We start from the raw sequence: 22,887 nt of genomic DNA, 5'->3' as shown, positions 1-22,887 counted from the left end.
TCCGCCATCCCACGCCGGGGCAGCGAATTAAAGATAAACCCTGGATGAGAAGAGTGTGAGCCTGGCAGGGGTAAGCCAGGAATTCCTTCTGCTTTGTCTGGTTCTTCTCCGCAACAGTTACAGATGCTCCCCTAAAGGTAAAACAGGGAGAACCCAGGGGAAAGTTTTACTGGGACTTGTCGAGGCTGGTCTCCTACCTGCAGCCAGCTGACAGGGAAATGGGGGCTGGTAAAGGCTCCCGGAAAGGTGCTCTAGGATAGCAATATCCCTGTCGCGTGTCGCGAGCCGTGCTTACCTCGCTTTGCGCCCGTACCACCTGAGACCAGGCAGAGCAGCAGCCACTGCATGTGCATTTGGGAGACCCAACTCTACCCGCGCGGTTTTTCACATCATTTTGGTGTATAAAATGCAAAAGATGAAACACAGCCACTTTCTTCTAAGAGTGGACAAGGATTTATTTTAGCATATGCAAAACTGTATTGTCCCTCAAGGCCTTTCACTGTCCCTGCTGGGGTGAAGAGCTCCTGCCTGGACCTATTCATGCAAATACCCTGTCTCTGTCTGAAGGCAGCAGAACCACAGGCAGCAGGCAGGAATGTCATCTCTTCCTCTCCAAGGTGTTTGGACAACCGTAAGAACGAACTAATTCAGGCCCCACACGGCACAGACTAAAGGCACAGGAGTTTTCCTCTTTATTATCCCCTTTGCTGTGAGATTTTGGCGTAAGTGAGGAGAAAATTAAAATTGAGGCAAGAAGCAGTTAAGTGATCTATCAGAGAGCTCACAGGGCAGAGGCAGAAGCAGAGAGCAAGGGAAACCAGGTGTCTTACCACCTAGTCTCTTCTCGCCTCCCAGGCCAGCTTTGCTTCTCCAACAGATGGCTTAGGTTGTGCAGGACGGGCGGAGGAGAGCAGCGGTAAAAGCAGATGCATTAGGGCGACGATCAGCATTGCTGCTGCTTAGTTCTGTAGTAGTTAACATTATGCTGTCATCTTTTTTATAAACTAAATCGCCATTGAGTTTTGCAAACTAAATTACTGTAATAACATGCAGCCAACACAGCATTGGATACAGCTGAGCAAAAAGGCACAACTTAACAGTATTTCCATGGTGATTAACAGAACAAATATGATAGGAGCTCTTGCAGAAAGCGGCAGTGTGCTGTGATATACCCCACAGAGGCCTTGCCCTCACGCAGATGAGCCGTCACAGCAGCGCAAAATCCAATTTCTAATATGCCAGCTTAACACAGCCTCGGCGCAGCAGCAGTCCCAATACCTAGGCCTGGAAATACAAAACAGCACCTTGTCCCCACATAACTACAGGAGCTTCAAAGAGCCGTCAGACACGCTGAAGGTAGCATAGGCGGGGTAGTTCGAAGGGATGCTTACTGCCTCTATAAGCCCGAGGCTCTCAGCAGGATCTCCATTCTTGACAGATGCGTTATAAAATGACAGTGTATTTCTTCTGCAGTCTAGCTCTACCCTGACCACTTGGAGGGCTGTAGGAAAGTGCTTTGCTGTGGTCATTGTTCCACCTAGGAACACACGAAGCTCATGATGAAACATTTCCAGGTAGCACTGAAAGTTGGAATTAATGATTCCAAGCTTCCAGCACCTTGAATTGCTGGTGTCCACCTCCCAGAAGTGACAGCCCTCCGAGAAGCTCTGGTCGCTCTGCGTGTGTTGGATAGCATTGCATGAATTTAATGTCCCAAATTGGAAAGGAGAGAGTGAGGATGCAAAGATTATGTTGTCACTGTAAGCAAATCCACCTCCTTGATGCATTGAAGAAGTCAGATGTTCATGAACTATAGAAAGAAAAAAACACATTATGATTAACAGATAATTGTGCAGATTTGCATACATCCCCATTGCTGAAAGCTGGATTTCCCACTCCAAGTCATCCAAGTCAATCCACATCATCCTATCCAAGTCATCCAATTCAAGTCCAACCCACCCAAGTCATTAAAAGCATATGTTAACTGAAACACCTTATGCACCTCTCTTAGCTGCTCCTATGTAATTCTAAAGGGGATTGATATCACATTTCAAGAAATGCTGCTCTTTCACAATTTTAAAGTGTCTTTTTGCTTTTTGTTTCTAACTACAGCAACTCTTAGATTCTAATTTTCCATCATTGTCCTGCAGAGCTTCCTTAGGCATTTTTAAAAACTTCCCAGATTAACTTCCGTGTACAAGAAATGTATGAACAGTAGCACAGCCATTTTATAAATGATTATTTGCTTAGGATCATTTGAAGTCATTTTCTAGAACTTTCAAAATTTCCTAGCATGGCCGGTCTCAAGAAGTTAATTTTATACCCAGCAATTTGCAGAATGTTTTTATTCAGACCTTCTCTTGCACATAATGCATTTCAATATTGTGGCATTTTCTGCTCTGGAAGTTGCTCCTTCAGGAAACTGAAACAGCGGCAGTGACTTGGGCAACTAACCAAAATTGCTCAGATTGCATAGATACTTAGGAAAACCTGGATCTGAGGCTTTCTAGCCAGAATCGGTCTGGACTATGCTTACAGGGAAGGTAGAGACTGAGCTCAAGAGTGGCTGTGAGCACAGTGTTCTTCTTAGCATACCCGAGGCTGTACGGATGGCAGCCGATTAGGTGTGCACGTCGCAGACTGTGGCACACACTCTGGACAGAGCCTTCCCACCCCGGCTGTCTCTCGGTCTTGATCCTAGGCTGACTGTCAGCAAGGGCTCAAGCACCACCAAGAGAGCAATAACAAGCCAGCCCTAATTTTTTCAATTCAGTTGGACAAGCATCCCACCATGTACAGCACCGGGACTGTAGGTTGATCTTAGAAAACATTACAAAAGAGTAGAATTATTTACATAGAAAGAGTAGATTATTTATGTCGTGAGACAAGCTCCACCCGAGTGCTCAACTTTCCCCGTGCTTTGAATCAAAGTGATGCTACAGACAGTAGTGGTGTTGCTATTCTCTTCTCTTAATCCTCTCAGAAAACTCCTAGGACATCCACACCTCTTTATGCAGAGCCCCTTTTAACAGGGTGTATTCAAGGCATGTCCCAAAGCGCTGAAGCCCAGGACAAGCACCCTTTTATGTACACATATATGAAAATAATCATACAGTGTCAGCTGATTCTATGATTCTGTGTGATTCTATACTCAGTTCTTCTAGAGGTATTTGGTGTACTTGGTGTCTTATTACAGTCCTTTCTTAAATATGTTTTGTTACCTTCTCCATCTTGCTTGTCACATAGTGCAATGATCACTTACCAGGTGGTGCTTTAAATAAGGACTGCATGTCTGAGAGGAATTGCCGAAAAAGCCTTAGAATAGTGTCAGTTGTTAATTCATCCAAAATAATGGGTGGCACTGGCAGTTTTACAGCAGCTTTTTTAGGAGCTGGCTTGCATTTTCTAAAACATGCAGAAAGACATCAGAAGAGCAGCAAGTCATCAGAAAAACATCACTGAGCCCATCCCTGAGCCAACGACTGCATCCCCTGCTCCACACCCAGCCTCGATGGGAAATAGAGAAAGCAGCTTCTATCCTCCCCTCCCTCTGCAGCTTTACCAGGGACTGACCGGTCTTTTCCCAGAACCCCAAATCTCTTCAACATTGTTAGGATGAAGTTCACTCCATGGACAGTATCTGTCCCCAGAGGACCTTGTCTCAGCCACCTCAGCCCCAGCTTTTGCCAGGGCAGACCCCAGCATCATGTTTGCTGTTACAGTCCTCAAGTCCCCACCGCAGGAGCTAACGAGGTGTCAGGGGCAGCTGCCGGGATGCTGGGACAGCAAAGGAGAAGTGCTGCGTTATCGCAGCCAAGGGGCAACTGCTGCACCTGAAATGCAGGGCTGGGGAAAGGCCGGGCTGGGGGAGCCTTGTGCACGCCGCGGCGGGCTGTGATGGAGGAACAGCGCTGGGCAGGCACTGGGGGAACAGCTCAGGAGGAAAGCCATGAACTTCATGGACTCCTGACTTCACTGCATGTTTCGGCTCCTGCTGCATTTGCTTCTTACAAGCACAAGGCAATGCAAACTGGAGGACGACTCAGGATATCTAAGCTGATCCTTCTGGGCTAGCAGACCTGCACCGCTGCACTATCAGTCACCTGAAGCAACATGTAATGCAATAGCAGGCCTTACCTGGCTCGAATCGCTGAAAAAACCTGTAAAAGTCAATTGGAAAGTAGAATTAGCATAGCTCAGGGAAAGGCCAGCCCAAGAGCTGAGTATCTCTGGGAAGGGAGATACTGTTAGGTACCTTGGTGAAAAGAAGCATGTCTTTCTGATCTTTCAGAGCCTCCAGCTCCTGTACATCACGGCTGGATGCATCCTTCCCCTCTTCGTGTGTTTTTATCTGTGTCTGAATCTGAGAAAGCTGTTGCTCCTCGTTGTGACTGAGGACTTTCAGGACCTCTCTTTTTTTGTTATTTAGCTGCAGACACATCTCTTCGAAGAGGTTCTCCAGCCGATTCCTCCGCTGGCTCTCCTTAGTCTATTAAGAAAACACTTTCCAAGCTGTTAGGTACTGAATCTTACATTTTCCACACTAACTCTCACTCAGAAAAGAGCCTGGTCTTTTCTGGGCTGCGAGAAGTAACTACTAACTTGGTGCCTCTCCATATGACAACAAACTGAGATGTCCCACTGACAGCAGAAAGGTCAAGTGACGTAAGTGGCCTTCCTCAGCATCTGGCACCTGACTAGAAAAAGATGAAAAAGTAATGCTTCTGGCACAGTGCTTGCTGAAGACTTTCCACTATGCATATATTTCCTTACTCTGCCGTGGTATTTTTCTACAGATGCATTGCCTCTGGTCCTTTTAAGGATTGGTGAGGAAAAACAGTTTCTCTGCGTCCTGCCTCCACCAAGCTTCCTTCACTGTTTGAAAGCAGCTACACTGCCAGATGGGACGCTGCCAACATGTACAGTTTGGTCTTCAAATTAGAAGGGAACCTTTCTTTTGCCCAGTGCCAGGATTTCTAGTCCCATCGCTTTTACTGGTGGAGGAAGGCAAGTGCCAATTCTGCCTGAGCAGAATGAACTAGGATTTGGAGACCCATGTTAAATTCTCCGCTCTTTCAGAGCTTTTAGATAGGTATTTGCATGCTGGAAGCAAAAACCAGACACTTTGGGGCAATCTTTTAACCTCATTCCTACCAACTTCTTAGACCCACAGGCTAACCTAAAGGGATTTCTTGTTGTAAAGAGGAGTAAAATCGCTATAACATGGTCTGTATCTTTTCCATAAATATTTTAGAGTCTGCAAATTGAATAAAGTTGGGGGGGGGGGGGCAACTACCACCCACCAATCAGGAGGCATGGACTTAATAGCAACTTTCTAGCTCAAAGGTCCTTTGGAAACTAAGAATGTAATTCCCAGAGTGATAAGAAAGTTGTTTATCATCCTCCCTCAAAGAAGAAACTTAGAAAATATCTGAGAAACCACCCAGGAGATAAAAAAGCTTCAGAATCCATGATCTGGGGAAGGGCAAAAGAAAACCTTGTCTCATCAGCTACCAACATGCATCCATCCCCAAAATTATGTGGGACCTTGGAACAAACCTTTACTTCCTCCTCTTGTTTCAGCAGGTTTGCTATGCTTTTATTCAGCGCAGCTTCGTGTGTTTTCAGAGTTTTCAGCGTTTCAGGAAGAACACTCTATAAAAATAACCAGAGGGAGATATCAGGCTAGGACCGACATACGTACACGAGATCAGCAATTTTACGGAAATGGGTTAAGCTAGACCTGCAAAAAGCTTGTTCACTGCATGCTATCAGGACAATCAATACATAGAGGTTTCCTGGAAGATTTTATCCCTGAACAAATACCACAATTTCGAGCACGGGAAGGACATTTTGAAACTGAAAACTGTTCACGTGCAATAGCCACATAAAGCTACTTCCAGTGCTGACAGCTTCCTTTCTGTTACTCTGTCATTAATTTTCTTTGCATAAACGCAGCTGAGGCTGGTCTTCGGGCTTCAAAGTGCACCGAGGACTAAAAGCATAGCCACAAGCACTCGGTCCCACCTGTTTGGGTCCTCAGGATGGGAAGAAAGAGTTTATAACATCGTGTTTTATATCACGAGGGGCAAGCCCAGAGGCAATCTGGGGCAAAACTAGGAGTAAAAGCCCAATATCCCAAGATGGAGATTTAGCCCTATCCTGAGTCTGCAGATCTGAAACTCGGGAGATGTTTCATTCCGGTGCTGCAGGCAGCTCTCCATGCCACAGACCCCTGTGGTTTTCCTAGTGCAATCTGTGCCCGGGCCACTGCCCGGGCAGCCTCTTACCTGAGCTTGGCCAAAAGCCTCCTCCAAAGTGGTGATCTTGTGGTTCTTGTGGGAGCTGGCGACACAGCACAGCACACAGATGCAGAGCGAGTCCGTCTTGCAGTAGCACTCCAGCAGTTTGCCGTGCTGGGGGCACCTCCTCTCAGCCAAAACCTGAGCATCACGGGGCTCTATCAGGACATGGTCTTTCAGGGGGCTCTTTGTGCTGTGCTTGCCCAGGTGGGCTTGGCATAGGGAGGCCTCGCAGTTCAGGCAGGTCTTCACAGCGGGCTGGGGCTCCTGAAGGCAGAAATCACACAGGATCGCCTCATCTTGCTGGCCCGAACTTTCCCCCTTCTCTTCGCTTTGCACTTCATGCTTTTCCTCCTCTTGATGAGCGGGAGCATCCAAAAACTTCTGCACTATGCTGCGGAGCTGGACGTTGGGCTGCAGCTCCATAGCGGGGTCTGCCTGGGCATGACACAGCGGGCAGCTGAAGGGGCCCTGCAGGCAATGCCGGCGGCTACACACCTCCTGGATGCACTCCTTGCAGAAGCTGTGACCACAACTCAGGGACACGGGGTTGCTGTAAATGCCCAGGCAGATGGGACAGGTCAGCTCCTCCTCCAACGCAGCCACAGCACCTGCCTTGGCCATGGCGCCCGAGCCGCCATACAGGGCTGGGTGCCAGAGGGAGGGCACTGGTGGGAAGAGAAACAGAAAGCGGCAGAGGCGAGGTGCCTCCCACTCTCTCTGAAGGCAGGGAGCTGCTGCCTCCTCCCCCTTGCAAGGGAAGGTCATCCCCTTCCTCCGCCCAGCTGCCTGCATCTCATCCACCACGCTGGCGGAAGCCGTGGCCATCACAGGATGAACGCCACGCAGGCAGGTCCGGCACTGGGAGCTTGGCCGCTGCAAGGGGAGCCGGGCAAATAGTCCACCCCTGCTTAAACGGGGAGCGCAGCGGCCAGGAAATGGAGCTGTTGGCTTCTGTCTGCACCCTATGTAACTTTTCTTTATCCCAGTCCTCTTGTATGGATTTCTTGAGATAACATCTGGCGATCCTCCATCCTTAAAGCCTGTCCCTGTGCCCACTGGTCCTTTTCCCTGCTCCAGCACCACCCAGGTTCTTACCTGCCCTCAATATTCGAGTGCAGAGGAGAAAGCAGGAAGAAAAAGGCAAGGTTCCCTTGCTGCCCTTCGGCCAAGTGGGTGTACCACGGCCCAGCCCTCCTCTGGGAGCTGTAAGAGGACTCTGCTCAGGGCTGCTGCCTCCTTTCCTCAGAGCTGTCAAGCCTTTCTCCTAGAAACAGGAGGGAATGGAAGGCTCCTTCGTTTCAGGAGCAGGGGATAGAGGAGGATGGAGGCAACTTATTTTTACTATTTTAAAAGCTACTCCTTTCTCTGTTCTCGTTGTCCCATTATTCTGAGAAGCTGTTGAGAAGCTTCTGAGAAGCTGTTGGCACAAAGCACACTGTCAGTAAGTGTCCTAGCAAAAATGGTCCCCGTGAGCCCCCCGTGGCAGAGACATTGCTGCCTGTGGTGTTTGCAAAGGCTGGTGTTATTGGACTGCTCTGATTGCTCCTGGATTCCTGAGGACTTGTTAAACACGTGTTACTTGAACCAAGCAAGATGACTGAGCCACTGTCCAGGCAAGGACTCTGTACTTGGCTAGATGCCCAGAGGAGCAATAGTTATTTTAGTTATTTTACAAGAACGCGTCATACAAATCTCTTCCTGATGGTATTGGCCTCTCAGTCCTCTCTGACATGATGCACCTGCCAGGGGTAGGTAGAATTATTCCCTCCATATCAGAGCACAAGCTCATTTTCAGCTTGCTGCCTATTACCTGCTCCCTAATGCTTTCTTATGACCTTGGCCCACTGAATGAGGATATTTCAGATGCTGGCTGTACTTTCTAAGTGATGTTTCTTATTCTCATTCCTAACTACTCGGTGTCTTTTACCGCTGTTTTTCTCTCCTCCATGGGGTTTGTGGCTTCACACTTCACTACTGCTAATCCCTTTTCCACAGCTGTCTCGAACGTGACTAACACTGTATGCAGTGCTCACCTGGCTTTGCTGTTCCCCCAAAGCACATGAAACTGCTGCCATTGCCCTTCCCCACCTCCTCCAGCGCAGTAGAACTTGCATTTGCAAATGCTGCCCTTAGTGCACATGGCACCGGCTGACTGCCACGCTGCTGTGTGCATCCCAACCCCAAAACCTGGTGCTGCTTAGGAAAAATCCTTTGTTTGATCTGCTTGGAGCCTATAAAGGCTGCAGAAGGGCTTGCTCTCTGTGGGAGCCTGTGGGGGTTTTGTGGATCGCCGCCCCACTTGCAGGCACGAGCTGAGATAAGCTGCTGCTCCACCGCTGCGTGCTGCTGCAGTCAGCTGCAGCCTTGCTGCCTGCAAATTGCCTAGCCTAAAATGTGCTTTCTTTACCCTTCATTAATTAAAGTTCTTAATCCTTCCATGGAAGAAAAATTAATTTCCTTAATTTCCTTCAGGAATTTGGATAGCCAGTAGATGCTGGAAGCTGCAGGTAACGGCACTGTAAATAATCTGCTGGTATCTCCTGGGCCACTTGCGGGCAGCCCGCATGGCAAAAAGGTGCATGGCCACAGATGAACAGGCTTTTTAACTCTTCCCTTTGGCCTCACATCTACACAGCAGCACTGAAGGGAGGGTAAATTCAGTAGCAGGGACAGAGCTTATACCAGAAGCACCATGGAGAGAGCAATAGCTAGTTGTGAGATGTGTTTATTTTTCTGTATAGTTTTTAAATACAACAGTATTTCAGTGCTGGTTGGTTTTGACTGATTGCAAAAACACAGCAGAGTAAAACTGGACTTCTGTTTCCTGGACGTAAACCTGAAGGTGAGCTGAACCCCAGGAGTGATGATGCTCGGAGCAGCGTCCTTCCCTCTGCTGCCTGAGTGTGCCAGGAAGGGCCCCACATCACAGGGGGAGTACATGAATTATCTTTTCTCCTTGGACTGCTGAGTTGCTGCCTGGAGCTGACTTTCAGTAGCTGGCAGTGATGAAGGGGCATGGCAATGGTGATGAAAGCCAGGGCTTTCCCCCAAGAGTTTGCCCATTTAGCAGTGCTGAGCCAAAGCCTTCCCATGCCTTTCTCCAGGCAGACACTGCTATTTTGCAGACCCACTGCAATGAAGACTCCGAGTGATCTGAAACCAGCGTGAGCAGATACAGATGATAGACAGCGTGTTCCAGGCTCCAGGGCAATCTAACCTCTCTCTGTGCCCTTCTCTAGCAGGTTCTGCATGGGCAGTCAGCCTTCGGTGGTTCGGGGGCTACTGAGAGCCCAGGGCATCGTGCGCTTGTGTGCACTACTGCAGGGTGGACTGATTTCCTCTAAAATCATCACTATTAGTAAGGGGGTGAGGAGGTGCCTTCCCTCTGCTCCACAGGCTGTTGACCAGCAGGCAGGCAGAGGGCAGCTCCCGGCAAACCTGGGCTGCCCCGCTCTCTCCAACCATCTGCTGTTCCTTCGGTGCTCAGCCTCCGCCCAGGCAGATGCTTGCTCATAGTAAGCAAAGCACAATTGCAGGAGCAAAGGGGGGTCCTTGTGGATGTCAAGCTGAAAGGGAAGCAGAGATGCTTAGAAAAGGAGAGAGGCGGCAACCCCAGCACTGCTGCGCCGAGCTGGCTGCCTCCTGGCCCCCCCGCACCAGCACCTCGCCCATCACAGCCGCTGCCGGGGCAGATTTGCTGCTGTTCCTCTGGTCATCAAAGGGTCTGTTCAGCCCTGCCAAGTGTGGCCCACTGTGCACCACAGGCAGCAAGAGCCTGCAGAGCTGGAAACACTCCCTCAGAGTCAGCGGGGCGGGGGGGGAGTTTGGGGAGCGGCGTCAGTGCTAGAAAAGCTGGTGGGAGAGGATGGTGCCTTCTTACCTGCAGGAGGTTGCTGAGAAACACGAGGGGTCCAAGTCTGAGTTTGAAAAGGTATTTGGAGGCAGAGGTGGCACATGAAAAATTAAAACATATCCAGCCAAGGACTGAGGGGGAGAGAAAGAGGAATCAGAGATTGTGGAACCCAAAACCAGCAGCACCTGTAGAAAGCTCTCCATCAGCATTTAAAGACACACAGCAAGCACAGAAGGCAGGAGCTGCAGGTGCCTTAGGGAGATGCAAAGTTTGGGAGGGAGTGGGAAGGAAACCCAGGAGTCATCCCTTGTGGGCATGCGGGCAACTGCTGCTGACAGGGAGGGCAATGCAGCAGGACCAGTGGGCAGAGAGGTCCCCGAGCTGGCAGGGAGCAAAGAAACCGATCCTGTCCCTGTTCTTCCCTGCAAAGACACCTGGACGGACCTGGACGAGCAGCTGGGACTGATAAACGCTGAGCGTGGACAAATGCATACATTACTCTAAGCATGGCCTCCAGAGCCCCCTGGACAGACCTTGCGTGGCCCAGAAGCTGAGTGTTTGGGAGCAGGGAGCTCCTGCGCCCCGCAGAGCCCAGGGCAGGATTCGGTGTTGGATGCCACTGCCCAGGGCATGGTGGGAGCTGAAACTCCAAAGGGCAGACCAAGACAGCTCGCTAGGCAGTGAAATAAATCCCAAGCAACAGGCATTTCACACCGGTTGGGAGCAGGAGTCTGGCATGGCATTTCCAGGCATTGACTTGCTGTGCCCCTGCCTCCCTGCCCATCCATGGGCCCTTCTGTGGGCCCTTGCCTGTGGGGTCTCTGCTCTCACTGCCCCCGCTGCCCCTGCAGCCCCTGCTGTGCCTGCTGCCTGCATTGCCTGCACTGCCCATGCTACCTGCTGCCCACGCTGCCTGCCAGGTGCCAGCCAGCCAAGGTCGGCGACAAAAGCTGTCCCTATTCACAAAAGCCCGTTATTGACTTATTTTCCCCTCCCACAAAGCACGGTGTGCCTCGCGCAGGAGGAGATAACACCGCCTCCCTTCCCTCCAGCAGCCAGACAGCATCCATATAAGCTACTACAAAAGCAGTGCCCGTCTGAAGCCATTTTACCACAAAGTTATACCAAAATGAAAATTGCTGCATTGGGCTTTTTTCGAAATGGTGGGAAGAAATTGCTGGGACTAATGGAGCTGCTGAACTGATGCTGCGATTCACCAACAGCTCCCTTCAGTCTCTAGGTCTGCTTGCAGGAGAATACTTGATCAACAGTATCAGTCCTTTATTTTCCAGGAAGCTGCCTGGGAATGCAGCATCGGGTGGCACAGGTTGGGCTGGGAGGACAAGCCTTAGCTGCGGGTCTGTCCCTCCCTGCAGACCCTTCCTTTGTGTGTGCCCGCTCCATCCCAGAGCCTTGCCAGCTGGGGACCCTGCTCCTGTGCCACTGCTCCTGCTTGCACCCACCCTGGGCACCCCGACACCGGCTGCCCCAGCTGTATCCCCGTATTTCCTCCTTGCAATTTCATGTTTTAATCTGCCTTGGCACTGGCAGCGTCACTGTGCCTTCATGTAGCTTAGAAAAATATTCATCTTTGGTGGCCCTGAAGTCCATTTTTTGGGGAAAGCAGCAGGGAAATGGGCTTCCTGTCAGTTGTCCACTCAGGGTGCAGCAGTGGCAGGGACGAGGGGCTGGGTTTGGGGTGGGAGGCTGGTTCTGGCTCTGTGGCTGGGTGGGGGGACGTGTGCTGGGCTCCCACTGGTTGTGCTGCGCCAGAGACGGGCAGGTCTATGGCAGCTGCCTAAATCGGTGCAAATCGGCAGGAAAAAAAATAGCTGGGACAGCTCAGCACCTTGCAGACCTCCTCCTTTTGGGCCGCTGAGGTCCTCCCTAAATTCAGTGCAACGTCTCCAACCTGGCGAGCCCTCGCAGGGGCGATGGCTGGCGCTGGGCTCCCATGCACCAGGTGCTGCGGCAGAGCTGCCCCCGTGCTGCCGCCAACTGCCCGGGCTTTCCATCCCGTCCCTTCTGGAGCCTGCGCTCCCACGATGACCAGGACACCAGGACACCCTGTGCTGGGAAAGAGCGGTTCAGCCACCTCGGCCGTGTCTGTGGGAGAGCAGGCCGGCTCCTGGGGGACTGCTCTCCTGGTATCGGGGGACTATCCAGGAGCTTCTTCTGCAATGGGTCTTGCGGCAGCAGCACCGCTCCAAAAGTCCAGAGTATGGAGCCCAGGCTTTCCCTGCACAAGTTAAACTGGAAGAAGCCACACTTAAAATAGCAATATACAGGGATATTCCCCCACGGGAGTCACATCCCTGGCAGTGGTGCAGCGTTGGTGTGAGTGAGCTGGGGGGCTCCGCCAACCCCTCGGCCCCAGCTGTGCCCCCACCATCCCGCTGCCGGCCAGGCAGACACAGGGGAGCACCTTCTGCAAAGCAAAACACCACCTCCCAGAGCAGGCTTGCACTAAGAAACTAAAGTATTAGCAGCACAGACTTGTTCCTTTTTTTTTCTTTCCACTTTATAGTATATATGTTATTGTTTATTTATAGGCAGATCACTTCACTATTTACAGTACATGAGCGTAGAGATTCTACAGTCTTTTTGATGTAAACAAGTAACTCCACGGCAGGGGAGTCTGGAAAAAGAAGCCAGTTCTGAAGTATTTACACAATTTAAAATAGAACTTTTATACCCACCGGATAGATATAGATAATACATTGAGCGATTTGGTTAAATTATCTATGAAACTATAGAATCTGACAATGTAAAAATACAAGAAAACGTTCTCTCGTTTTAGAAGGTAGACAGTTAAATCACACTAGAAATAAATCTCTTTTTTAAAAATAATAACAATAATAACAAAGGAAAGGCATAAGAATCCATGCCATCTTTTAAGGTTAAAGTATATTACATAAATAAGGACACAACGGAACGGAACTGGGCAAAAAAAATTAAGTGAAATATAAAAAACAGCTACCAATTAAAAAAAAAAAAAAAACAGACTAAAAACTTGATTCTTAACCACAGAGGGATCAATTCTGCTACTTTTACTTACTCTGCAAGTAGAAAATTGCAGAGTTAAGTAGTACTTACTCGGCATGAGGAAGGGAGGCAGAATTGGCCCCTAATAATTATTAGCAGTGTCCTTTTACTTAAAAAAAAAAAGAAGAAAAAGACAGAATTTAGCTTTTTTTTTATAAATAACAAAGCAGATGTGCCCCTTTTTAGGTGAAATTCTTACACCTTTCTCAAGAAATGCATCAATTTAATCTTTCTCTCTCTTTCTCACATGCATACACACACTCCCTCCCCAACTCAGTATCTACCGCAGCGTGGCTCTCGGCTCAGCACCGTGGCCGTGGGCACTGTGGCCAGGCTGCCGCCGCTGCCCCTGACCCCAGGAATGAGACCCCAAGGCTGCATTTGGCGCTATATTGCTTGAGATTGTCAGGGATGGACTACGATGCTTAGAACAGAAAGGGTGTCAGGCCTCAGCTACAAACAACGATGTATCTCAGTATTCAGCATACCTCCAAAAAGAAAGGAAAAAAAAACCAAAACTGAAAAAAAAAAAAGAAAAAAGTGCTGGTCTGCGATTGCAACACTCCTTTGCATGGACCAGTGCTGAAATCAGACACTCAAGAGTGTAACGTGGTGACTGAGCTGCTGCTTCATTAAAGAAGATGTGCAGCCCAGCCAGGTGCGCCGAGTAGGAATCGGGATAAACCTTTTCTTTGGGGCAGCATCGAACCTAAAACCTGGGATTGTCCTCTGCATTCAGCCCAGGCACTCAAACATTTGCTCCTTTCCGCGGAGCCCCGGGGACCTGCTGGATTCCAGCCAGAAACCCGGTACCGCACCCTGAACAACGAGCTTTTCTGGGGCAAATCTGTGCAAAAAAAGCAAAGGGGCATTTTATCACGAAACTCTTCACATTCAGCATTTCCCCACAGCACCTCCAGGAAACTACTGGGGGACACTCTATAGTTATATATTTTTAAAAAAATAAATCTCCTCCTTACTTATTGCCTACCATAAGATACCCTTTAGCTCCCAGTTTCTCTTTGAAGTAGCACTCCTACCCGCCGCCCTGCAGCCCCGGCCCTCGCCGGCGGTGGGGGGCAGCTTCCCAGGGCTGCCATGGAGGCCAGGGTTCAAGGGTTCCCTTTTTGGGGTGCCCAGCCCCGAGCTGCACCCGTGCCAGGGCACCTGCTGCCATGCCACAGGCTGGGCGGGATGTAAAGCTAATCCTCGGGGGGGGTGATCCCCGATCCCTGGCCACTGCAGCTCCTGCAAAGCACTGGGTTCCTTGGCTTCCCCGGCGGCGTGGGCTGCCTCTCCCCGCGCACTGCCCGGGAGTTGGCTTTGCTCCTGCCCCATTTCCCTGTTAGCATCCAAAACAGTCACAGGCCGCTAAGGGCGTGAGATCTCACCTGCCCCTTGTGCCCGAACCCTCCTTCCTACCCCTTTGCAGACTCAAGCACTGCGAGCAGAAGACACCTTTATATTAAAAGAAAAAATTTTTTAAAATCGAGTGGAAACTTATTTTTCACCACAAACCCCACATGAGGGATTCTAAACCCAGCAGACCTGTGCTTCTTGAGCTGAACACCCTCCACTCACCCAGTCCTGAAAGTTGGGGGAAGCCCCCGGGGCAGGCAGCACACAGCCCCGGGGCAGGCAGCATGTGCCCCTGCTTTTCCCTGCTGCAGCGATGGGCTGGCAGGCGCGGGCAGCTGAGGGCTGCCCCAGCCACAGCTGTGCCTCTGCGCCTTGCACACCTCTGCGTCTACGTAGTGCATATGTCCTGGAGAAATTCCTTGGGGGAGGAGGGAAAATAAACCATCCCAATTTAACAGAAAAAAAAAAAGAAAAAAACCCCAAACAAAATAAAACCCCAATCCCACTTACAGGCTTCAGGCACCACGAAGACCACTTATTGCATCTCTTCCTACCCTACAGATGCAGCACTGATCGGCTCTGTGCAGAACGAGCCCTCCCCTTCCCAAGCACCAGCCTGATATCCAGAAGCCAGGCACGGATGGGGGCTGCGGGCCGACCTGGGACACCCAGCCACAGGAAAACAATGTGAAATTGTATATCTGGGTGCACCGAAACCAATGCTTGGGAAGCGACTGAGTGATCCCCCAGGAGAGGGCTCCCCCCCGGCTCTGGAGACCCCCAGCTCTGCACTAACCCTTCCCCTCCACCACGCTTGATGCATCCCCAGCGGGGCCCGGCCCTGGGGGCTCAGTGTGCCCAGCTGAGCTGGAGATGGAAGAATTCCACTTATTTTGCTTTTTTTTGTTGTTTTTTTGGATTGATCGTTTTCTGAAAAACATCAGCACAGCACAGGACAGTACTACCCACCCTAAATGTGTCGCTATATACATTCTACATAAGCTCTATAGCAATCACATGTAAACATCATCGTTGTGAGGAAATACTAGGACAGAAAAAGGCAAAGCTACAATGAGGCAATTGCCAATAGCAGATGCTCAGTCTCGGCCAGAGCTACTCGTGTTTGCTAAGGTGGGATGAGAAGTGTGGGGAGCTTGTGGCAGGAGAGACGCCAAACCTTGCTGCTGAGACTGAAATGGCACAAGGACTGTTCCCTGACGGTGATGGTCACCAGCGGCAGATTGGGGACCCACAGATCAAACCCCGCAGTGGCCTACGAGCCCTCGCACCATGGGCTGGTTGTCATCAGAACCATGGCTCCCCCAAAGCGGGGAGAAATAGCCAGGTAACTGTGCTGGTATCGGCGCTGCTGGCGTTCCTGCTCCTGCCAGAGACCAGCTGCACGCATGGCCCCAGAGCCAAGGGCCACCTTGGCAGGGCTCAGGTTCTTGGCATTGCATCTTGTGCAATTTCGGAGGCTTTGGTCATACTCCCTGCAAGACAAAATAGTACCCACACCAGGGAAATGAGAATAAAACCCCAAAGGCATGTCAAGGGGAGACCCCAGGAGACTCTAATCTATCTATTGGCAGAGTTAAGGCTATAATATTCTATCTACATAGGATGGCTGAATCCCTAGTGGTCTCTGGGTCTGAAAAATAAATGGAGGTGATGGTGATGGTGATGGCGATGGCTTGAGGAGCAGCGAGATTCCCGCTCCCTCAGGAAAACAGTGTCTCTGGCCGCCTCGTGGTGGGGTTTGCTCCAGCCGGTGGTGGGCTCTCTCCCCTTCCCACCTCGCCCAGAGGTGGAGGGCAAGTTTGCAAGCAAATTTCAGGGGGGGCTGCTGCTTGAGCATGCCTTAAATCCAGCACTGCTGGGCAGCCCCGAGGGCCCCCAGCCAGAGGCAGAGAGGACGAGTGTGCCACGGGGCGCTGGCGGGCATGGGGGACGGATCCCGGGTGCCAGCTGGGTGCTGGGGAAGTGTATGGCTTATCAGGTACGGGGCAGAGCACGGGCAGAGTGTTGGGTAGGGCAGACGTTGGGCGCAGACGTTCGGCGCGGCTGCCGTGCCCCCTCCTGCCTCCCTGCCTCTCTGAATTTTGGGCTGGCTGCTGGGCAGGAATCACAGACGGGTCTTCTTGCCCTGCTTGCTTTGCAGGGGGTGGAAGTGAGGGGGGAGCAAGCCGCTCGGCCTGGCCAGTCTCCCAGCCACCCAAGAAGCCGGAGATAAGCCAACTCCCTCGCACGGACCTGGAGGCGCCCGTCCCTCAGGCTGTGCCGGATCAAGCCTGGCTCCGGCCCCTCTCTCCTGGCTCCAAAGGCAGCGGAGGGCTGGAGCAGCACTGGATGGCAGGCATTGGTCCCGCAGCCTCCTGGGTAGTGCATCTTTCTATCACCCCTCTCCTTCATGCCTGCAGAGCTGCCTGGCCCCACGGCGAGAATGACATGGGGCTGGCATGCCCCACCACCCGCTGGCTCCATCATGCACCAGGGACCGAGTCGGGCTGGGGGCTGGGGGGCTCGGGCCATGCGAGCAAGAAGAATGGCTTTCACAGCAAAGTGGGCGACCCCAACGCAACTGCCGAGCACCCCGGTTTGCCGGCGGGGGAGGTGGATGCCTCTGCGGGCAACGGGTAAATGCTGGCTATGTGACTCTGCTCTGACCCCCCATTTGCTGAGTGGCAAGTGCCTCATTACAGTGCATAGTTAAAAATCAAGGAAGCGGTACAATAAATCTGAATTACAGTACATCTGAGCCATAAATACATTTTTTAAGTATATACTTTTTTTTTCTCTTCTATTAAAAATTAGTTTATAATCCTGATTCTATTCACAATTAACAATTTCATCATCACACACTACGGACAAAAAAATGTTATGGTGAACACAGCTGCAACTCCGCGGTGGGAGCACGGGGGGGGGGGGCTGGGAGGGGAGAGGGGCAGGGGGGCTCCTAGGCTCACCCTAAAACAACCAGTCAGAAGCAGGGGGACTAATGTGTGGCAGTGAGACATCAACACCATGGGGACTCACAGACAGAAGCAGCTTTGTTCAATGTAAACATCGATCGGAAGGGACAGCAGTCTCTCTCTCGCGCGTGCGTGCTCTCGCTCTCTCTCGCTCTCTCTCGCTTTCCGTAGACTGAATAATTTCTTTGAAAACGTAAACATATTGGAAGTGCCTTGACTGAGGTATTGAGGTATTCCTCCAAGGTTAAGGCTGTTACCGATGCAGGCTTAGCTGGGCCTCCTGCAGCAAGCTGTCGAAATCCATGGTCTCGTACTTGCTTTTCACTGGGGCTGGGGAGGACTCCTCCGCACTGCAATCTGGGGACACAAGGCAGCCAGGTCAGGGAGTGGAGCACGAGCCCGCTCGCTGCCCGGCGGGGAGGGAAACTGAGGCACGGCAGGGCACTGCTCACTCCCCTGCTACCAGCATGCTGCATCCCGGCACTGCAAAGCCAGCCTGGACGAGGCGGTGATGGCGAAAGGCAGCAGGGACAGTGCTGTCTCTCCCCCACTGCAGAGCAGCTGTTGGGCAGAGGGGCTGTGGCAGTGCCCAGCCTGGCAGGTCACACACCACAGACACCCCTTTCCAGGTGCGCAAAAATCTGCGGGGTGCAGCTGAATCCCGAGGCGCTGACACAGGGCTGCCCCCGCAGGAGCCGTGCCGGTTGCGGGGAGGAGGGTGCCTGCTTGCAGCGCTCCCCAGCCTTCCGTCAGAAGCTGAACAAAGTGTCACCGCAAAGCCTGGGAAATTCAGCAAATGCCAGAAATAAGGCTGCCTGATTTAACAGCAGCTTAACCCTTTTGGGTGTATATTTTTGCATGAGCCATGAATGGCACGCTTGCATTTCACCTCTGCCTGTGGGCTCCCTATCTCACCCCGTACCAAGGTGAGCAGGACCTTAGGAACGAGCCGGGCTATGCAGTAAGGGGGTGACTGCTGGCCTTGCAGCAATCTGCAGGTGAGGAGCACCGAGAGGGGCTCTCCTATGCAGGGGGGCAGCTCTGGCCCCCCTCCCCACAGCACTGCACAGCCATGTGCCAACACCTTCATCATGGGGTGCTGTTTCCTATCTTCTCTGTGCCCAAAATGAGAGGCCCTTGGATTTATTTAGATGAACAATGGGCATTTGCACCCACAACCGAAGTCAGAGGGATTGCTGGTGTGAACAGAGGAGATATTACAAGGTGCTACAAGATCGGGCAGTACTTGTGTCAGACTGGGCAGACATCTAGAGATAAGTTGAGACTTAGGGGTTTATCTTCTGGGCTTCAGTCTCTCGTGCATGAAGTAGGATACTAGAACCACTTCACCTCTTACAGAGGCTACAGAAATAAACGCGAGGTGTTTGTGAAACACCTGAAGATCACAGCAACAAGGGCTGAGCAAAGCCTGGATCACATTTGTCTTGCAGGATTAGCATAGGGTTTCACTCCTGTCCCTCAGCTCAGGCTGCAGCCCTGCCACCCGCGGAGGGACGGGGTCCAGCGAGGCCCCGGCTAGCGCGGTCACCGACTGAGGCAGGAGGTCTTGCAGATGCCCATACGGCACAGAAAGAGTTAATGCGACCACAGCACATTTCAGCGCTGTCATTTTGGCTCAAAAGTGCATGTGCAGCGTGGTGAATCTGTCCTGCAGAGCAGCAAACCACCCAGATCACCTCATGGGCTAATGAGATGTTGCGGACTGCTTTCCCTAACGACTGGGAAGGGACTTCTCTGCTGGAAAGCATCCAGTGCTGTGTAGAAACACAGCGGAGACAGGATGGGCTCTGGTCAGCTGAGACCCAGCAGCCCTGGGGTGTGATGCTACGTTTTGCAGCCAACACACTCCAGGTCCTCACGCCAGTCGCTCTTCTTCTCTCCCCCCAGTTTCCCAAGCCATCCGACAGAGCCAAGAGCAGAAACTGAGCCACAGGAGATCTGGTGGGCTTTCCCTGCAGGCTCTAAAGAGGTTTCGGATCCTTGCATGACTAGGGTTCAGCAGTGCAATGTGCCGTTATGGCTCTGTGCTGATAAGCAGGACGCTTCGGAAAAAGCAGCTCCTGCTTTCTTACCCAAGTCAGCGTATCTGGTCCAGAAGAAGTGCCCGAGGCCACCAGAGCTGAGCTGGAAAGAAGGCTCATTCCTCTTCCTTAGCGAGGTGCCGTTCTTCAGAGATAAGGCGGCATGCTCTGAATACCGGTAGGTGATGAAGCCGTATTTATCCCCCCTGAGCAACCAGAGAAAGAATTCAAGATGCGATGGGCCCCGCAGCCCCTCTGAACACGGCTCTGCCCAGCACTGCACCCCTGTGCATCCATCCCACCGTCCCTCCATTCTGCCATCCCTCCATCCCTCCATTCTGCCGTCCCTCCATCCCACCGGCCGTCTCCATGCCCTTAGACCTGGGGACACACTGCATCCCCTTGCCCAAAGCGCCGAGACCGTGGGAGTGACTGACCGAGGGGGCTGGCGCGGCGCAACCCCACCGGCACAACCACAGCACTCGCACAGCTGGGTGCAGGGGTCACCCTGCACCGCCTGGCAGCACTGAAGCTGCTGCAGGAGAGGGGTTGCCCGTAGCTGCTCGCCACCCACCTGGTAGTCCTGGACAGGACCTGACACTCCACAATTTCACCAAACACTTCGAAGCGTTTCTTCAGTTCGCTGGAGCTCATGCTGCTGGAGAGGTTTCTGATATACACCACCCGGCCTTCCCCCTGGAAAAGCAAGCGAAAGGTTTCAGGTGTCGGGAACCCCGTGCCTCTGTGCTGCCGATGGGCGCTGGAAATGCAGGGCCGCCGAGGAGCCCCAGGAGCCAGCACCAGGAATCAAGCGGCAGCAGGGTGATGCTGCTGCGGGCACAGGCTGACATCTCCGGGGTCTGGCTGTCTCCGCTCCAGCTATCTCACAGATGTCACCCCCAGGACACCACTGCTGCAGGGGATAGCCATATCCATGCCCCTTAGGATGGTGTTACAGCCAGGCTGAAGCAGCCACCCCCGCCACCTTCTCGTTTAAATTTCTCCTGCACTCCTGCAGCTTTTTCAGCTTCTGGAGAAGATGCCAGGAAACATTCCCAAGAATTGCTAGGGGCAAATTTCAATTGCATTGCAGAAAAAAATGCCAGAGGCATGTGTGTGTGTGTGTACGCGCGCGCGCGTGCGCAACAGCAGAGAGGACCAACAGTTATTTCCCTGCATGCCAACCACCCCACCCAGCTCCCACCCGTGGGCACACGCAGGGTTCCCGGGGCACAAGGCTGCCTCTGCAGCAGGACCACATCCATAACGGCTGAGCAGCTTCAGGGATTCCCTAGCTCACCCCGCTAATTGCTAATGCCACTTGCACTGAAGCACCGGCGTAGGATGCTCTGGGCATTTCTGTGCCAAGGACTCCGTGTATTGCCAATCGCTGGTGGCTTCCGCTTCATGTTAGGTTTTTCTCTCCCCCCTCCACCCCCATGTCCTTGTTTAACACTGGCCTCGCACCAAGGGATGCTGAAGCCAGGGCTAATGGGCTCCAGCGCTGCTTTTCTGGAGCAGGAGATGAACTAAGAGTTGGGGTTTGCTTTGTCCCAGCGCGGGGTCCCCGCTCACTTACGATGGCCTTTTCCCGTCTCTTCTCCAGCTGGCCCCGGTGCCCGCTCCCGCCCTGACACTGCTCGCCGTTCTCACACCTGGGAAGCGAGGGAGAGGAGGTCAGCCAGGGCAGGGGGATCCGGTGGGAAAAGCTTCAAACGTCAAAGAGAAGCCGAGGCACCCGGCATCTGCAGCAGCGGGCAGGCGGGCACTACGGAGCACCGACGAGCCGAGGAGAGATGGGGGTCTGGAAACACTGGAAAGGACACTGCAAAGTCCTTTCTGACAGATGCCGGGGGGGTCCCAGCTGGCACTCGCGCCTTCCCAGCCACGGCTCTGGCCCCTGCCCATGCCCCATCGCCCCCAGCGCGATGGAAATCCCTGGCTGCTTCCCCCCAGTGCTGCTTTCTCTGGCCATGGCTGATGTTTTCAGCAGCTGCTGATGTAGTACCAATTATTTCAATGGTTTCTCTGTCATTAATTAGCATCTTTATTATTTGGGCTAGCAGACCAGAAAGAGCTGGGGCTGCCACGCACCAGGGCAAAAACACAGGGTGCAAGAACAGCCCGAAGTGCCCCCTCCCCCACTGTCCCCTGTACCTGAAGGTGCGTCTGCTTGTGGGTGATCGGGACCGGCAGCACGAAGACCCCGAGCTGGACCTGCTCCGGGAACAGTAATGCAAACTGGTCCTGGAAAGGGGGTTTCTCCGCAGGCACAGCTTGGTGTCGCCGTGCTCCTCCTCCTCCTCCTCTTCCTCCTCCTCCTCCTCCTCCACTGGCGAGCCACTCTCACTGCAGCTGTCTTCAAAGACAGTGTCATACTCAGGGGTCTTGCAGAAGACCATGTCCTCATCATCGAGAGCACTGTCCAGAAAGCCAAAGTGCTTTGTTAAGCTGGCTCTGATCTCCTGGTCTCTCAGCTGCTTGACGCCATCCTTCCACAGCATCTCGCTGCCCGCCTCCTTGCCACCAAGGTCCAGCCCCTGGTAGTGGGCAGCCGGGACCCTCCTCTTGTGCTCCGTCTCCACCTGGCCTGGGGGGTCCCACGACTTGAGCACCTTCCTCTGCAGGGCGGCCTCGGGCTTCAGCACCTGGCAGTAGTCATGGTCCCCGAAGGAGCGGGAGAAGGGCCGCTTGAGCACGCCCTGCTGCTCGGGGAGCACGGGGCGCCCGGCTGCGCGGCTTAGGTGGGCGAAGAGCTCTGTCCTCTCGGGGTGCTTCTTGGAGGCTTTCCGGGAGGCTGCCGTGTCCCCTGCACCCCCAGGGCTGGGGGCTGTCCCGTCCTCCTTCCCTGGCTCCTGGGGGATGTCTGGCTTGTACAGGTCCTCCTCAGCAGGCTTGTACGGCGGGGTGGTGGGCGGTGTGAGACCTGAACCCCCCCGAACAAAGAGCAGGAGTCAGCTCTGCCCCCACCGTCCTGCCCCGTCCCACCCTGACGCCTGAGCTGCACCAGGCATTGCAAGGGAGGGAGGCTGCTGGGCCCCCGCAGCCTCATCCAACCAGTGGCACTTGGGGAAAAAGGATGCCTGATCCCAGAAGGGACCAGAGGACTCTCCCTTCCCTCCTGGCTCATGCAGGGGCCCCCTGAACTGCCCCCCCATCCCAGATGCATCCCCCCAGCACTGGCATCTCTGAAGGATGCAGCTTGCGAGCTGCTTGCAGTGCTCGGATTCGGAGGCAGCGCACGGGAAGTCCCCTGCATTTGCAGTGCAAAGGGGGGGCTCCTGGGCCGGGGGATGAGCATGCCCACTTGG

General features: G+C 52.9%; 2 protein-coding genes across 3 annotated transcripts in view; both read right to left on the bottom strand.

The window, feature by feature from the left end:
• Positions 1-453: 453 nt before the first annotated feature.
• Positions 454-7,000, bottom strand: LOC132318339 (E3 ubiquitin-protein ligase TRIM58-like). 2 transcript variants are annotated; one of them, XM_059825273.1, is made up of 7 exons: positions 6,291-7,000; positions 5,560-5,655; positions 4,256-4,489; positions 4,138-4,160; positions 3,263-3,405; positions 1,392-1,810; positions 454-1,284 (listed from the first exon to the last, which is right to left on the bottom strand). In XM_059825273.1, exons 1-7 carry the CDS (start codon positions 6,924-6,926, stop codon positions 1,279-1,281), a joined length of 1,557 nt encoding a protein of 518 aa, XP_059681256.1. In that variant the 5' UTR covers positions 6,927-7,000; the 3' UTR covers positions 454-1,278. The 2 variants fall into 2 exon arrangements, with proteins under 2 accessions (XP_059681256.1, XP_059681255.1); XM_059825272.1 differs by having other exon boundaries at positions 454-1,810.
• Positions 7,001-17,593: 10,593 nt separating this feature from the next.
• PPARGC1B (PPARG coactivator 1 beta) overlaps positions 17,594-22,887 on the bottom strand; it is a 49,598-nt gene continuing 44,304 nt past the window's right edge. Inside the window, exons 8-12 of the mRNA XM_059825587.1 lie at positions 21,734-22,502; positions 21,156-21,231; positions 20,151-20,272; positions 19,628-19,782; positions 17,594-17,891 (exon numbers count right to left, since the gene is read on the bottom strand). Coding sequence (XP_059681570.1) covers positions 17,788-17,891; positions 19,628-19,782; positions 20,151-20,272; positions 21,156-21,231; positions 21,734-22,502 — 1,226 coding nt within the window. The 3' untranslated portion in view covers positions 17,594-17,787. The remainder of the gene's footprint in view (positions 17,892-19,627; positions 19,783-20,150; positions 20,273-21,155; positions 21,232-21,733; positions 22,503-22,887) is intronic.

Source organism: Gavia stellata, chromosome 16 (genome assembly GCF_030936135.1).
Source record: "Gavia stellata isolate bGavSte3 chromosome 16, bGavSte3.hap2, whole genome shotgun sequence".
NCBI classification, from domain to species: Eukaryota; Metazoa; Chordata; class Aves; order Gaviiformes; family Gaviidae; genus Gavia; species Gavia stellata.
The sequence above is the reverse complement of the archived record's forward strand: the minus strand, read 5'-3'. Positions and strand labels throughout refer to the sequence as shown.

Bases quoted from the DNA above. Each gene is read 5' to 3' on its own strand.
- LOC132318339 (XM_059825272.1), bottom strand. From the start codon at position 6,926: ATGGCCAAGGCAGGTGCTGTGGCTGCGTTGGAGGAGGAGCTGACCTGT. The intron at 5,656-6,290 runs GTAAGAGGCTGC...TTATTTTTATAG, and splicing joins AGGCTTTTGGCCAAGCTCAG to AGTGTTCTTCCTGAAACGCT. The intron at 1,811-3,262 runs GTAAGTGATCAT...TTCTTTCTATAG, and splicing joins CTTATTTAAAGCACCACCTG to TTCATGAACATCTGACTTCT.